This window comes from Leiobunum rupestre, chromosome 3, assembly GCF_980474605.1.
Source record: "Leiobunum rupestre chromosome 3, qqLeiRupe1.1.hap1, whole genome shotgun sequence".
In the NCBI taxonomy this organism is placed as follows: Eukaryota; Metazoa; Arthropoda; class Arachnida; order Opiliones; family Sclerosomatidae; genus Leiobunum; species Leiobunum rupestre.
Window position 1 is genome coordinate 10,023,807 of NC_143386.1, and position 15,829 is coordinate 10,039,635.

A 15,829-nucleotide genomic window follows, 5' to 3' on the forward strand; every position below is an offset into this window, starting at 1 on the left:
TGAAACATCATTCTAACACAACCATAACTTTTAAAGATGCTGTAATTTCAATGGATAACAATCGACAACGATCGACAACCATTGAAATTTTAATGGATAACGATCGACCACCAATGTAATTTTAATGCATAACGATCGACAACAAATGTAATGACAATGGATAACGATCGATAACGATCGACAACCAATGAAATTTTAATGGATAACGATCGACCACCAATGTAATTTTAATGCATAACGATCGACAACAAATGTAATTTCAATGGATAACGATCGATAACGATCGACAACCATTGAAATTTTAATGGATAGCGACCGACAACAAATGTAATTTAAATGGATAACGATCGATAACGATCGACAACCATTGAAATTTTAATGGATAACGATCGACCACCAATGTAATTTTAATGCATAACGATCGACAACAAATATAATTTCAATGGATAACGATCGATAACGATCGACAACCATTGAAATTTTAATGGATAACGATCGACCACCAATGTAATTTTAATGCATAACGATCGACAACAAATGTAATTTCAATGGATAACGATCGACAACCATTGAAATTTTAATGGATAACGATCGATCACCAATGTAATTTTAATTCATAACGATCAACAACAAATGTAATTTCAATGGATAACGATCGATAACGATCGACAACCATTGAAATTTTAATGGATAACGATCGACCACCAATGTAATTTTAATGCATAACGATCGACAACAAATGTAATTTCAATGGATAACGATCGATAACGATCGACAACCATTGAAATTGTAATGGATAACGATCGACCACCAATGTAATTTTAATGCATAACGATCGACAACAAATATAATTTTAATGGAAAACGATCGATAATGATCGACAACCAATGCAATTTTAATGAAGAACGATCGATAATGATCGACAACCAATGCAATTTTAATGAATAACGATCGATAACAAATGTAATTTTAGTTAATAACGATCTACAGCAACTGCAATTTTAATGGATAATGATCGATAACAATGGATAACGATAATAATAATAAAAACATTTGTTTCACCTAACAGAAACAAATATTTTTGAAAATAATGAAATAAATAAAATTAACATTTTAAACAGTATCAAGTTCAAAAATTTTTTAAAACATAAATTAAACTAAGAATTTTGAAGTATCCAATATGTTTCCATAAAATAAAAAATAATTAAAAAATTAACAGTACTTCATTGGCACGCGTGTTTCGCACGTTGACTTCAAATTCCAAGATCTTTATCGATTCATCATCAATAACTTTACAGCTATAGTGACGTAAAAAACATTTACACTTGACCTCCCGTATTTTATAGAAACACATATTAGTGAAGAACAATTACAAGACTAACGATCGAAATTGTTGAATTGAATATCGGTTGACATTCTCTCTGATGTCAGCCATCGATTCTCTTATGCAATTTCAATGAATCGAACGTTATCGCTAACGAAATGGTTAGAATAAGGTCCCTCAAAAATATATAATAAGCCTTGGGAAATAAAATACCATAAGCTACGGTAGGCTTACCCGCAGTACACGCTGACTTTTCAAACAGTTGCCTTCCAGGGGCTCTATGCAAATTAATTTTCCCACGCATTTGTTTCAATTTTTAAGTACTTTTATAGGAATCTTATATTTCACTTTATCTTATTCTATTTAATTACGTTTAAGTTTAAATATAATATGAATTGCTATTATAAATAAATGGGAAAATATCATCTCAATCTGGTGTTGTCATGGCTATATGTTTAAATGTTGGCCAAATAAATAATAAACGGGAAATTACTGTTAAATATCAGCTCAATCTGGAGTTTGACATTGTTTGGGCTTAGTCATAAATGCATTAACCTCAATAGGTCTAGCCTACGCTAATGAGATTTATTAATTACCCTCGTGACCAATCCGAAATCGGTTTCCCACCACTTCAGTTTTAACGCAGTCATCCCAATAATAAAGTCCTAAAGATGGCTATTACTATTCTTAGTAATAAATAAAATTTTAATCGTGATCAAAAATAACGTTTGTGATAGGTTAATAATTAATTTTCTAGCGAAACGCAACTTTGAAAATTCGCAGATGAAATAGTTGAAATTTCAACGCGGGTGCTTTCGGTGGAGGCAGATGGTAATCTTTCAGTTTTTCACTCTGGTTCCACATTCCTCTTTATTACGCACTCTTAAACTTTCCCTTCTTCAAGGACCAAAATTAAATTAAAAATGTCCTTATCTACCATCATTGGTGTAATCAAAGATTTCTCCGCGCGCCCTTTTGAAGACGAAAGCCGCTCTCTGAAAAATGATACCAAATAAAAATCAGAAGGCTTAGAAACAGCGCCGGGGAAAGCGCAGGATGGGGTACAATCTGTCAGGGACGAAGCTATCAACGGGTTCTCGTTTTGATTATTGACGCGGTTAACGAAGATATAAATCGACTCTTTTGATATTCTACGCGGTTTGTTTATACGACCCAAATATAGCAGTATTCCGCGGTCTTCGCGAGTCCTACGTCACCCGATGCTTTGACTTCCTAACGCTTTTCATTTCCTAGCTTAGAAAAAGAAATGAACACCTACACTAATGAGGCGTGGATGAAGACTTATTTCGTGGAACAACCAGCAAAGGTCATTTTCTCAAATTAAGAGCGCGATTAATCAGAAATTCGGCGGGACACTTTCCATTCGTAAAGAACCCCAGACATAAATGATCGAATATTGAAAGTTTTCTAAGGCGAACGAGAAGATTTAAATGGGGCGTATTCTAAACCGAAAATCGTCTGCTAGTACACGTTACAACTTGATTTTAATTATTGCCAGCTACAAAGGGACCTTTCATATAGCAAAGGGACCTATAAAATAGCATAGGGATGTTTCAAATAGCAAAGGGTCGTTTTAACTCGCAAAGGGACGTTTTAAATAGCAAAGGGACCTTTCAAATAGCAAAGGGACCTTTCAAATAGCAAAGGGACGTTTCAAATAGCAAATGGACCTTTCAACTCACAAAGGGACCTTTCAAATAGCAAAGGGACGTTTCAACTCTCAAAGGGACCTTTCAAATAGCAAAGGGACCTTTCAACTCGCAAAGGGACCTTTCGAATAGCAAATGGACGTTTCAACTCGCAAAGGGACCTTTCAAATAGCAAACTAAACTTTAAATAGAAAATACACTTTTCAAATAGCAAAGTGATCTTTGAAATAGCAATGGAACTTTGCAATAACAAAGCTTGGTACCTTTCAAGTAGCAAAATAAACTTGAAATAGCAAATACACTTTTCATATAGCAAATACACTTTTCAAATAGCAAACTAAACTTTCCAAATAGCAAATACACTTTTCACATAGCAAACTAAACTTTTCAAATAGCAAATTCACTTTTCAAATAACAAAGAGATCTTTGAAACAGCAATGGAACTTTGCAATAGCTTGGTACCTTTCAACTCGCAACGGGATTTTTCAAATAACAAACTAAACTTTAAATAGCAAAGGAACTTTTCATATAGTAAGAGTACATTTCAACTAGCAAATGGAACTGGAAATTCGCGAAGGAAGATTTCAAACCGCAAAGAGGTCTTTCAAATATCAAAGGCATCTTTCAAATATCATCGGAACTTTTCAAATATCAAAAAGCCCTTAAATCTTAAAGGAATTGCGTGCAAAGACTAAAAAATAAAAACACGAAAAAAAAACATTCGAACAACAAATGACCATTTTGTCAACTTCATCAAAGAAAAATTATTTTGATTCTCAATTTTTAATCATTATTCTAAACGTTTGCCCCGCCTTCACGTACACGTTTAAGAGTACCAACTAAACCTCTATGAATTCCCTAATTAAATTAAACCGTGAGAATGACCAGTTTTTTTTGGCAAACTCCACTTAATAATTAATCGACGAACGGTTTACGGCGTAGAATGTACAAAGCTTAAACGCCATTAATTTAATTAAGACGAAAAAATGCGAAGCGGAAATCTTTAAAGAGCAAAGGCACCGTTGTTTTTCAGTTTCTCCACTTCGTGGAAAGAGGCCGCTAGTTTCGTAATGACTCAATAAAAGCAATCCGCCCGTAGAAGAAAAAAAAATGAACACACTCAGCGCCTCTCTCGAGGCCCCTATCCAACTACCGGCGCCGATTAAAACGCATTTTTCTAGAATTAAGTCAGCTAAAAAAAAAACAGCGTTAACGCAAAAAGCCATAACCCTAAATTTGAGGGAAACCACCTTTTTGATTAATTACGAAAATTGGCCCCCTATTGTTTCCTTACGACCAAGGCTTACCGAAAAAAGTGCCTTTTGCGTAAATTTATTAACGGGAACTAACAAGAGCTTAAGACTTTTATTATTAAATTTACGATTAGGGAAGATGTTAAATTAGGCTTAAGATATTTATTAAATTAAAGGAGGTTTTTTTTATTATAAGCGTTAGACTCGGTGAAATATATGGGCTAATTTCTCAACTTCATTTGATACTTTCAAGTCGTTCTGTGTTTTATTTGTAAAAGTGTTTTATGACTCTCACCACATTATTTTTTCTTGACGCGATTGGCGTTGGTGTTTCGCAGAAACAGATATCCGCATTTCCTTATGGTCGTTGGATCGAGTTTCATATGTTTCTCGCGGCTTTTTTCGTTAGCGGAACTATTTGGATTTTAACGACACTTTGAAACCTTAAACGTTTATTACATAACGATTTTATTATATTTAATACTAGCGTTATTTTTTACTTCTCACAATTCGTGTCTGGTTTGCTTTTCAGAGATTTTAAAAATGTTCACAGTTTAAAAATAAGGCGAGGTGAGAAGAAGAAATTGTGATGACGAAAAACATGAAAATTATCTCTAATTTCATTTAATTGCTCTTGTTTCACTTAAAAATTAAATTAGGGTTAATGTTCATGTTTTCATCGTCACTATTTCTTCAATAACTTAAAAAGTTCGAATCCGATTTGCAAAATGGAACTAGATTGGGCGTAAAACATTTCTAAATCCAAAGGCAAGAGCGGATAGAGCTGAAAACTTTGGTGTTCCACAACAAATACCGGAGGTTATATTCCCTTTAAAGATGCAAAATATAAAATTTTATGGGCTAATTTCTTAACTTAATTTGATACTTTCAAACGAAATTTAAAAAGTGCACAAGAGTTTTCATTTAAAACAAGAATGGAACAGAGTGAATGATTAGTTTTTCCAAATTTAAGGCGGAATATAGTCAATAATTCTAAGAAGCCTTATTTATTTTAAATTTAAAACTAAAACTAAAGTGAAGATGATTAAAATATGTACGTGACTAAAATCGGGCTGAAGCTTTTTTTCGCGAAGGGAATTAATTCCTCGACTGTTTATTCAACCCCGGAGTTTGTAATGGCTTTTTGAATAACAAGTCCCCTAGTGTATATTTAAGCTTTTTAAATAAACACCGTCTAATCAGTCGTTGATGTTTCCTACTCAATGATAGGCTTTCGCCTTTTCCGAGGCTGACTGACTATTTTAAGAGGGCTGTACTAATGAAGGGGTTTTTTTTCTTTCTTACAGGCCTGTAAAGGATGCGTGACTCAGAATTGCATCTGTCCAGGAGACCAGGGCCCTCCAGTGAGTACAGCTTCTCCCTCTTTACGTCTTAAGTGGCTCGTGCCATAAATAAGTACCAAAGTAAATATTAACCTCTTGGCATAAGGCCACTCTTTTGTACAATTTGCCGTCATGTTTTTTAAACAACCGCAATGGCGCGCACCGAGAACTTATTTCAACCAGAAATTCCTCCTCGACTCGGGCCTGCTTTTATTAAAGCAACTTCCGAAATGAGGCAGATCGTGAATGAAATCATCCCCGGTACTTAAATAATAAGTCCCCCACTCGCCGAAGAAAAACCAAAATCCTCTTAATTGACTCCTGTTTAGTGTATTACTCGCGCCCTTTATTTACAAAATGCTCCGCCCGAGAATCGTATTCTTGATAAGGCTATAGACCAATTGCTTACCGAGGGGCAAAATAAACTCGCTAACGAATGTGTTTTTATCTTATGGATCTAATTTTGATGGACCATTAGATTTTTCAACTTTATCTACGTGGTCCATTTCCGTTTGTGTCGTCGTCCGTGGCCAACGCAAAAGCTAACCCTACTCTAAACAGACAGTTTACTAATTAGTATTAGGTTTCAAACAAAACGATAATTTTCGTGGTCACTTTTTACTGTTACACATTAGTTGAAACTGGTCGGTAAAATGACCCATAGATTTCTATCGACACGAATGAAACCACGGTCAAACTTAACCTTAAAGCCCAGCCTAAGACAAATTGTACGGCAGTTTTGAACCGAATAAATGAACAGTCGTTGACTACTTTTGGTACCGTATAATCGTTATTAGGTGGTTTCTTTTCGTCTGTTCTCGGACTAAAAGTGTACTCTTTTTACCCTAAGACGTTTTATTCGGCTGTTCCGGGGATGAGAATTATTCTGCCCCATAAACTATTCGCTTGTTCCGGAATATTAATGCTACTCTTTTTACTTCTTCTGAAAAAGGGTGTAAAGGAGTAAATTGGATTTTGTTGTCTGCTAGCCAGAATTTACCGGCTAAAAAGGCCAAAGGCAGCCATTTTGTAAAAACGTTTTTACTCCGACTCGAACTATTCGCCACTGCACAGAATCGGAGTAAAATGACGTCATAGCTTTACCCTTCTTGCCCTACTCCGAAATCTCGGAACAAGTGAAAAGAAACCACCTAGAATAAGTATAATCATAAATGTATTCCAATCTTCGCAGGGTTTCCCTGGCATAACGGGGTTACAGGGCCCACCCGGAGTCCCTGGTGATATCGGACCCGAAGGTCCTACTGGTCAATATGGCGAAAAGGGCAAGATTGGCGAGGAAGGTGGTTACGGACCCAAGGGGATTCGGGTAAGACATAGCTCGTTGCTTTCGGAGTGAAGGTTCTAATCACTTGGCAATTACAGGGAGAATCGGGAGTGCCCGGTTTCACCGGAATCGCTGGAATTCCCGTAAGTTTCAAATGTTTCCATGGACAGGAATGTATTTTAAATCAAATAATTTCAATATAGGGACTTCCCGGAATGGATGGCGCGCTCGGAGAGCAAGGGTACCAAGGCTGCAACGGAAGTGACGTGAGTTGGTCGCTTTTATCTCCACTCTGAGTGATTTTAACAATGTACAATTTCAGGGACGACCAGGTATCGCGGGCACCCCTGGGTATCCCGGTCCCAGGGGACCTCCCGGGTTACCAGGAAATTTTGGACCAAGGGTGAGTTTACAAATGAGTTCTTCCTTCAAATGAGCTCGTCGAAATGACGCTTTCCATTTTATCGACAGGGTGATCCGGGTGAAGGCGGAATCAACTCGATAGGTACCGTCGGTGACCTCGGCGACTCGGGACGAGAGGGGCTGCCTGGCCTTCAAGGGAATCCGGGTTTTCCAGGGGAAAAGGGTTATTACGGATATACTGGCCTTCAAGGGTTTATAGGTCCACAAGGCGACCCTGGCGACGCTGGTATTCCGGGAGACGCCGTCCGAGGTCCCAAGGGGCGAAAGGTAGGTTTTTATCGATTATTACGGTTTAGAATGATCGGTTTCCGATTAACGAACGTTTGTTTTTCATAGGGTTCCTTAGGGCCAGAGGGAGATACTGGACCACCAGGTCAGCCGGGAAAGTCCGAAGAACAAGTCAAACCTCCGATCGAGACGGATGGGCCTAAAGTAACGCTTGCAAATTATACTCGTTGGTCAGATATCCGGACTATAATCTGTTTTCCGTCATTAGGGTGTGAAAGGCGAAAAAGGTTTCCGTGGTTTCGATGGCCGAGACGGTGACAGGGTAATGCTTTTTACTTTTGACTCCTGACTGTTTGATGATTTAATGGAAACGCGATTTAATATAGGGACTGAAAGGTATTTTTGGACCAAAAGGTGACAAAGGCGACAGGGGTGATGAAGGACCGAGGGTAATTCTATAATTTCTTCGAATATTCTGAATAGTAAAGAAACTGAGAAGCGGTCTTCATTTGATTAGGGTAAACGTGGCAAAGACGGTTACGCCGGTGCCGCGGGTGAAAAAGCTCAGAAAGGCGAGCCAGGTTACAACGGACTCAATGGTCAAGATGGATTTAAGGGACTTCGAGGAGAAGATGGAAGACCCGGTCAACAAGGAACCCAAGGATCTCAAGTAAAGTTTAAGGAACAACTTTTGCTAGGATAAAAACTAATAGCGGCTACTCTCTGTATTTAATAGGGTCCTTTAGGTATTACCGTACCCGTTGGAGAAGCTGTACCGGGACCCAGAGGACCTCAGGGGACGCCAGGAGAGCGTGGTTATCCAGGCCCTGATGGCCTCAAAGGCGCTAGAGGGGCTGGTGGCTATCGAGGGCACCCAGGGGCCCCAGGACCTCCCGGTCTCGAAGGACCACCCGGAAAAATTGGCTTAAGTTTTAAAGGAGAGCCTGGCGAAGATGGTAAGTCGCGTCCAACGATATGATTCAAGGGTATCCGCGTGATCTAACCGAAGCCTATTTTAGGTTTTCCCGGAATGGACGGAACCAGAGGATTGCCCGGGCCTCAAGGATTTCAAGGAATTACCGGTGATAAAGGACTACCCGGTTTGACAGTAGAAGGGCCACTGGGTACATCGGGAAGAGACGGTGTCGATGGGTTCCCAGGTCTACCAGGTCCAAGAGGCGACCCGGGATATCCCGGTAAGTTTCTTAAGACTTTTTCGCGTAAAACGAACGTTTTCTAATCCCAAAATATTTCCAGGCGAAAAAGGTTCTTCCGGTATAGCCGTCCGAAAATCTGGTCCGCCTGGTAATCCGGGCCTTCCTGGATACCCCGGGGAACCTGGAATTCCCGGGGCTCCCGGGCCGGACGGCATATTTGGAGATAAGGGTATCAGGGGTGACGACTGCGGCTACTGCCCACCGGGATTATCAGGCACGAAAGGAGCACCCGGTGACGAAGGAAGAACGGGTTTGTAAAAATGACATTTGGAGTTGACGCCTAAACGATACGATTTAACCTATTTTTATTATATTAAAGGGCCCCCGGGTCCCCCAGGGTTTACGGGGCCACCGGGATACAGCGGCAGGAAAGGAGAGAAGGGTTTGGAGGGCAGACCTGGAGCCAAAGGCATTCTGGTAAGGGATTATTTACTGTTTGTTTCACGATCTTCATGTTCACAAAACCCTTTCGCTTTCTCAGGGAAGGCCAGGCGCGAGTGGCGTCGAAGGAAGATTCGGTGCCAAAGGAGAAATGGGCGACTTGATCATCATGAAAGGCGGACGTCCGCCGCCGCTTGGCGACAAGGGCGAGAGTGGCAGAGACGGATTCAACGGGCCACCGGGAGTTCCGGGAGTTAGAGGCAGACCCGGATCCCCAGGATTTCAAGGCTTACCAGGACCAAAGGGTGAACGAGTATGTTATCAACGCGCCAACTACGAGCGAGACGTTCCGTTTTTATTAACGAAATCGCGTTTCATTTTGAATAGGGTGATTTTGGTGAGCCGGGTCAGCCTGGGTTTGACGGTTTACCGGGCCCTCGAGGACCAGTTGGCCCGAAAGGAGCTACAGGTGAAATTCTTTTCGCCCCTGCTGGTCCAAAAGGCTACCCTGGCGACGATGGATACTCCGGCCGAGACGGTCTTAGTGGAGATATGGGTAAACTTAGTTATTTTTTATACGAAATTAGTGATTAGAGACGGTTATGCACGATTATGGATTTACTTGTTAAAGTTATTATATAACTTACCCTTAGATTTACTATACCGATAGTTGAGAAAGTTGGTACTCAGATTATAATGTATTTCAGGCGAGCCTGGAGATTTCTTCGACGTTGGCAAGTTAAATCTGAAAGGATTGGTAGGACCACCGGGTCCTCGAGGTTTTCCTGGTGTGAACGGACGTCCCGGCGACCAGGGTCCCGAAGGACCCCCAGGATCTGATGGCCTTCCAGGGCTAAGGGGAGGCAAGGGCGAAGGAGGCCGACCCGGATATTCCTTGAGAGGTGATCCAGGCTACAAAGGATACCCTGGTATTCCAGGAGATAGAGGAGGGCCTGGTTCCAGAGGGTCGCGAGGACGAAGAGGCTCGGATGGAATTTCTGGCATACCTGGGGAAAAAGTAATAACTTCAACTGATCATTCAATGTTTTCGAGAAATAGGACCATTTTTTTGTAGGGTACTCCTGGCGAAAACGGCATTTCATCGGTCGGTAATCCGGGTCGACCCGGAACTCCAGGAAGTAAGGGAGTGCCGGGCGATTCGGGATATCCAGGAGGACAAGGACAACCAGGGGACGCTGGCTTGCCGGGTTTTTCGGGAGAACCAGGTGAATATAAGGTAACGATAAACGTTATAACCTCATTTTTAAATAAAAATATTTTTTTAGGCGACAATGGTTTCGCGGGTCTTCCCGGTTACCGAGGCCGTAAGGGTGAGCCGGGAGAGTTGGTAATAGGTTACACTGGCCCCGTAGGCTATCCAGGTTTGCCTGGAAAAGAAGGTAAGTAGGGCGAAGCTTTATCCAAAAGACGAATGTTTGAAAAATGTCATTTTTCTAGGAATTCCCGGTAACCAGGGCCCGGACGGTGCATTTGGTTTTGACGGGGAACCGGGTTACAAAGGGGAGCCTGGCGACAGTGGATTCAGTGGTGCCCCTGGTCTCACGGGCTTAGCGGGACAAGATGGAACACCGGGCGGACCAGGCAGGGCGGGAATTCCGGGTTTTCCAGGTTGGCACCAGCGCTGTGTTTTCTAAACAGATAAAATTTTGATTCTAAATTTGATTATATAATTAATGCAGGCATCAAAGGAAACCTCGGTGATGTTGGATTTGATGGGAATCCGGGCTTACCTGGCGTCCCAGGACAAGTGGGACTCGTTGGATATCCTGGTTCGAGAGTTTTCACACCAGAACATTAATAAGATTGAATTTAATTTTCTTTAACTATAATGATAGGTGAAAAGGGCGATAGAGGTCTAGATGGTTTGCCAGGTCAATATGGTCAAAGCGGTTATTCCGGTGAGCCCGGCGAAAACGGATATCCCGGACCTAAAGGCGCTCAGGGTGATCCCTCACCAACCGGACTCCCTGGCGAAAGAGGAGACGATGGCCTTCCTGGTAATTTAAATTTCCAACAAATAATTTGCAATATCTACATGCGTTTATGTCTTTCCAGGATTCCCAGGTGAACCGGGTCTTGCAGGACCACCTGGCTTAAACGGCTTCAAGGGCGACAAGGGTAACGATGGCTTCAGCTACGGTGCGCCGTCCGGTATAAAGGGTCAACCTGGTTTACCAGGTCTGACTGGAATGAGTGGATTTCCAGGAGATAAAGGACTGCCGGGGGATTACGGACAAAATGGTAAAGATGTTCTACGTAGTTGAAGGCCATTAAAGAAACGTATTTAACGTTTTGTTTAGGTATCAATGGACCAACTGGAGACCTGGGTTACGATGGTTTTCCCGGTCTTCCTGGAATTGATGGGATGCCTGGTTTTCAAGGTCGAAAGGGTGAATCCGGTTTCCCCGGGCTTCCAGGTGTTTCTGGTGAAAAAGTAATTAGAACTTAATTTCACATACTAAAAGCATTTGGATTTTTGGTTAGAAATTATGAGTAATTTCATTAGGGTGACTTTGGATTTCCCGGATTTCCGGGTCTTAATGGCAATCCCGGCGACGCTGGATTAGGGGGCACTCCCGGCTTAAACGGAATGCCGGGCATAAAAGGAGATGTTGGAAATTCTGGACAGCCAGGCACACCAGGGCTATCAGGCTCCAAAGGGGAACGAGGAAATCCTGGCGGACCTGGATACGCGGGACCCTTGGGTCGTAAAGGAGAATCAGGATTTGCAGGCTTCCCAGGATTGAAGGGAGAACCGGGAGAATCGGGTTTCTCTGGACGTTCCGGATCACCGGGAAGGGCGGGAGCCAAGGGTATTCCCGGCCCGATTGGGTACCCTGGCCTCGAAGGCAGGCCTGGATCAGGTAATTCACGCCTACAAATCATTAGTCATCACGAAATTTTACACCCAATGTTTAATTGAAGGAATCAAAGGTGAGCCGGGGTCTTCGGGTCTGCCAGGTTTGGATGGGCTACCCGGATATCCGGGTCCTAAAGGAGAATCCGGAAATCCGGGTTTGAATGGCTACCCTGGACCGAAAGGATATCCCGGTTTCAGCACTGATGGACCGAAAGGCGAAGTTGGAGCACCTGGTCGACCGGGACTAAGTGGTAAATGTTATTTCTCGAATTCCTACTTGCTAAGCGTCTTTAACAATGATCGCATCTTTTCAGGATCTTACGGGCTTCCTGGCTTACGCGGCCAAGATGGTCTACCAGGAATGTCAGGATTGCCAGGCTTACAGGGCGATGAGGGTAGCCCTGGTTACACCACACCCGGCTTACCTGGACCTGATGGCTCTCCTGTAAGTTTATTACCACAAAACAAACCAGTTATGTATCGTGGTTCTTGGGGCTCTTAATCAAAGATACCTGGTATCCTCCCAAACTGAAGAATTCTATGCGGAACTCAACCTTTACATTTGGCACACGAGTGCGTAAAAATTGTTCCTTTTTCTATAACAGGGTTTTGACGGAATGCCCGGTTTTCCCGGACTGAAAGGCGACAGAGGAAACGATGGCCAGCCAGGGTTTACCGGCCTTAAGGGCGAAATCGGTGACCAAGGCCCAGACGGCTACCCTGGGTCTACGGGAATGCCCGGTTTTCCAGGTCTTAAAGGCACTCGCGGTGATCCTTCACCCCAACCTAGTACACTATTTCCGGGACCAACTGGAGACCCAGGCTATCCGGGGCCGGTGGGACCTGTCGGTAGAAGAGGCTCTATGGGAAGTTCTGGTCAAGATGGTTTTGCCGGTCTACCCGGTGATCCTGGATTCGAAGGTGGACCTGGCTACAACGGTGGTTCAGGACCTAAAGGACAATACGGGGATAGAGGGCTGGATGGAATGGAAGGTTTGCCGGGCGCGAATGGATACCCCGGTGAACCGGGACCGGCGGGTCGACCCGGTGCCCCTGCCCCTTCTAGAGGCTACTTCTTCACCAGACACAGCCAACAGGTCAGCATACCGGACTGTCCTGCTGGGGCTATTCCAATGTGGACGGGTTACTCTCTCCTATACATTCAAGGAAACGAAAGATCTCACGGCCAGGATTTAGGTACGAGTCTTTGTTTCGTTTCGAAGTAGACGCGTTCCGTTGGTTTCATCGCCATTCCTTTTCAGGAAGTCCCGGTAGTTGCCTTAGAAGATTCAGTACGATGCCCTTCATGTTTTGCAACTTGAATAACGTTTGCAACCTGGCCTCTAGGAACGATTTCAGTTACTGGCTCAGTACCCCCGAGCCCATGCCGCGTTCTATGACGCCCATTGTCGGCAGGGATATTGAGAAATACGTCAGTCGTTGCGTGGTTTGCGAGGCGTCCACTCAGGTACTTTCCACGGAGGTTCACCTTGAAATACGAAGTTGTCTTAAGTAACGCCTCTCGTCTTTATTAAAGGTGATAGCGATGCACAGCCAAAGTATGGAAATTCCTGATTGTCCGAATGGATGGACTGGCGTTTGGATTGGATATAGCTTTTTCATGGTAAGTTTTCAAATTATTTAAAAATTTTACTTTAAATGTGCGTTTTGAAAAATAACTTTAACTCGGCGTTGGGTGCAAGGCATGGACGTGCAGGGGGGGGGGGGTGTAGGGGGTTAGGCTTGAGCTTTATATTAGGGCCCCTCTGGCCTAGCTATCTTTAACCTTGTCTCGGGCCCCTACCTTTTGTTAAAGTTTCGAACCTCAGACTTGAGCTTTATTAGGGCCCCTCTGGCCTAGCTATTTTTAACCTTGTCTCGGGCCACTACCTTTTGTAAAAGTTCCGAGCCCCAGACTTCAGCTTTATTAGGGCCCCTCTGACCTTTCGATCTTTAGCCCGGTCTCGAACGCCCTACATTTCACAAGTTCCGGAACTCAGGCTTGAGATTTAGCTTTGACTTTGTTTCCTTAAGCCTAGTATTGGGCACCTACCATTTGCTAAGATCCGGAACCTTAGGCCTATTGGTTTATTCGTCATTGCCTTAAAGCGTGTCGTTTAAGTATTTGAGAGCATGGGAATGTGGAATATTTCGTGTGTTTATCCTGCCATCAGTCAAAGACAGAATAATAATCGCTAATTTCGTCCAAAGAACACCGATGCCGGCTCTGAAGGTAGCGGACAGCCCCTGTCTTCTCCAGGCTCCTGTTTGGAGGATTTCAGGCCAAACCCTTTCATCGAATGCCAAGGTCACGGAAGGTGCAACCTCTTTACGACGGCTTACAGTTTCTGGCTGGCGACCATCGAGCGAAACAGACAATTTAACACTCCGATCCCGCAAACGCTCAAAGCGGGTGAACTAAGAAGTCGCGTCTCCAGGTGCCAAGTCTGCATGAGGAGACCCACGGCTCCACCCCCGGGAAGGACTGGCCGTTAACCGCGGTTCACGCTTAATAAAACACGCCCCCATTTATTCGATAGGTGAAATTATTTTTTAAAAGTTACACTAACATCCAGTACCAACCCTCTGCGGAACCAATCCAGCCAACTGCAGTGCCCCCTATAGGTTTACTCAGACTCGAACCATCTACTACACACACGTGCGCGTTTCAATTTTTGCTTCAAGCTTCTCGGTTTATTGGGCGCGGACAACCCTGATCACGCGCATTGTACAGAACTGTATTTTTAGTAGATAATCTACTATAGTAGGGCTTTTAGAGTAATAATTCCACAATAATTTGTATCAAAACTACTACCGGTACCGTAGTCGATATTTTTCCAAAATGCCGAAGTAAACGCGGAAATTTATGATGGATCAAAAAAGTGCCAAAGTTTAGAAATTAATGAGGTTTGAATGCTTTAGTTAATTTGTTCATTTCGAAAGTTTTAAATTATTACAAGCCTAATTTTCCTTTTCATTTCCCCGTGTTTACACTAAATACCAACTCCAAAAATTAATTCGCTTTTGTGATAACGTCCTCTACAATTTTATTATAGCTAGTCTTACATTAAAACGATATTCTGTCAATTTGTTTAAAACTATTTTGTCACTTTTGTGTAATGTTTTACAAAAACGTTTCCTGAAATGGAAATTTATTATAATAAAAGTTAAAAGAAAAGTATAAAATTCCTAATTGACACCGTTATCGTAATACGTTCACCACCTTGGAAGACTCTCAGACCACTTACATCAAACTGGACGCCCCACATTCGTCACATTAACACAGTGAATTCATTTTGGTGGCGCCATCACTTGTCTGTAAATGTGGTCTATTAAGGTGCCTTTTAAATATTATAAATATTAATAATAATTCGTTGAATATTTCATATTTTAATTAAATGTGATTTTAATAAGAACCTGCAAAGCTCTTATTCGTTATAATTTGTAAAATAAGCTTATATTAGTTGACAATAGATGTCGCCTAACATGGCTTTTAAAACATACGCGTTTCTACTTTCTACGAGGGTAATTTCTTTATGACAGCATACTATTATAGACCATAACAGTTGTTGAACGGTTTCTGCTTCTTCAGGTTGTGACGTCACGATAGGTATCGAAATGGTTTTTCTGATACGTTTAATAAACGTTCCTCGCACACGCGGAAGATTTCTGGTAGCCGCCCTTTTGATTGATTCACTTTGAAACGTCTTTCAAACGTTTTGGGGTACGTTCAGTAACCTTCAACAAATTCAACGTTGCACGATTTAGAAACCGGTTTCTTACTGAACGATTTTTTTCTATTTTCGGTATGACGTTGAGCAGGT

General features: G+C 42.3%; 1 protein-coding gene across 1 annotated transcript in view; it reads left to right on the forward strand.

The window, feature by feature from the left end:
* The window catches only part of LOC149949445 (uncharacterized), an 87,981-nt gene extending 72,576 nt beyond the window's left edge, over window positions 1-15,405 (forward strand). Inside the window, exons 2-32 of the mRNA XM_090167793.1 lie at window positions 5,555-5,611; window positions 6,783-6,917; window positions 6,974-7,018; window positions 7,079-7,141; window positions 7,198-7,278; window positions 7,347-7,565; window positions 7,635-7,730; window positions 7,795-7,848; window positions 7,913-7,975; window positions 8,044-8,196; window positions 8,263-8,482; window positions 8,546-8,722; window positions 8,784-8,993; window positions 9,063-9,160; window positions 9,225-9,437; window positions 9,512-9,680; window positions 9,832-10,142; window positions 10,200-10,350; window positions 10,411-10,524; window positions 10,583-10,753; window positions 10,825-10,914; window positions 10,981-11,142; window positions 11,201-11,386; window positions 11,446-11,579; window positions 11,652-12,009; window positions 12,071-12,256; window positions 12,320-12,450; window positions 12,611-13,202; window positions 13,268-13,473; window positions 13,543-13,629; window positions 14,217-15,405. Of these exons, the coding sequence (XP_090023919.1) occupies window positions 5,555-5,611; window positions 6,783-6,917; window positions 6,974-7,018; window positions 7,079-7,141; window positions 7,198-7,278; window positions 7,347-7,565; window positions 7,635-7,730; window positions 7,795-7,848; window positions 7,913-7,975; window positions 8,044-8,196; window positions 8,263-8,482; window positions 8,546-8,722; window positions 8,784-8,993; window positions 9,063-9,160; window positions 9,225-9,437; window positions 9,512-9,680; window positions 9,832-10,142; window positions 10,200-10,350; window positions 10,411-10,524; window positions 10,583-10,753; window positions 10,825-10,914; window positions 10,981-11,142; window positions 11,201-11,386; window positions 11,446-11,579; window positions 11,652-12,009; window positions 12,071-12,256; window positions 12,320-12,450; window positions 12,611-13,202; window positions 13,268-13,473; window positions 13,543-13,629; window positions 14,217-14,501 (5,217 nt within the window). The 3' untranslated portion in view covers window positions 14,502-15,405. The remainder of the gene's footprint in view (window positions 1-5,554; window positions 5,612-6,782; window positions 6,918-6,973; window positions 7,019-7,078; window positions 7,142-7,197; window positions 7,279-7,346; window positions 7,566-7,634; window positions 7,731-7,794; window positions 7,849-7,912; window positions 7,976-8,043; window positions 8,197-8,262; window positions 8,483-8,545; window positions 8,723-8,783; window positions 8,994-9,062; window positions 9,161-9,224; window positions 9,438-9,511; window positions 9,681-9,831; window positions 10,143-10,199; window positions 10,351-10,410; window positions 10,525-10,582; window positions 10,754-10,824; window positions 10,915-10,980; window positions 11,143-11,200; window positions 11,387-11,445; window positions 11,580-11,651; window positions 12,010-12,070; window positions 12,257-12,319; window positions 12,451-12,610; window positions 13,203-13,267; window positions 13,474-13,542; window positions 13,630-14,216) is intronic.
* The last annotated feature ends 424 nt before the right edge of the window (window positions 15,406-15,829 follow it).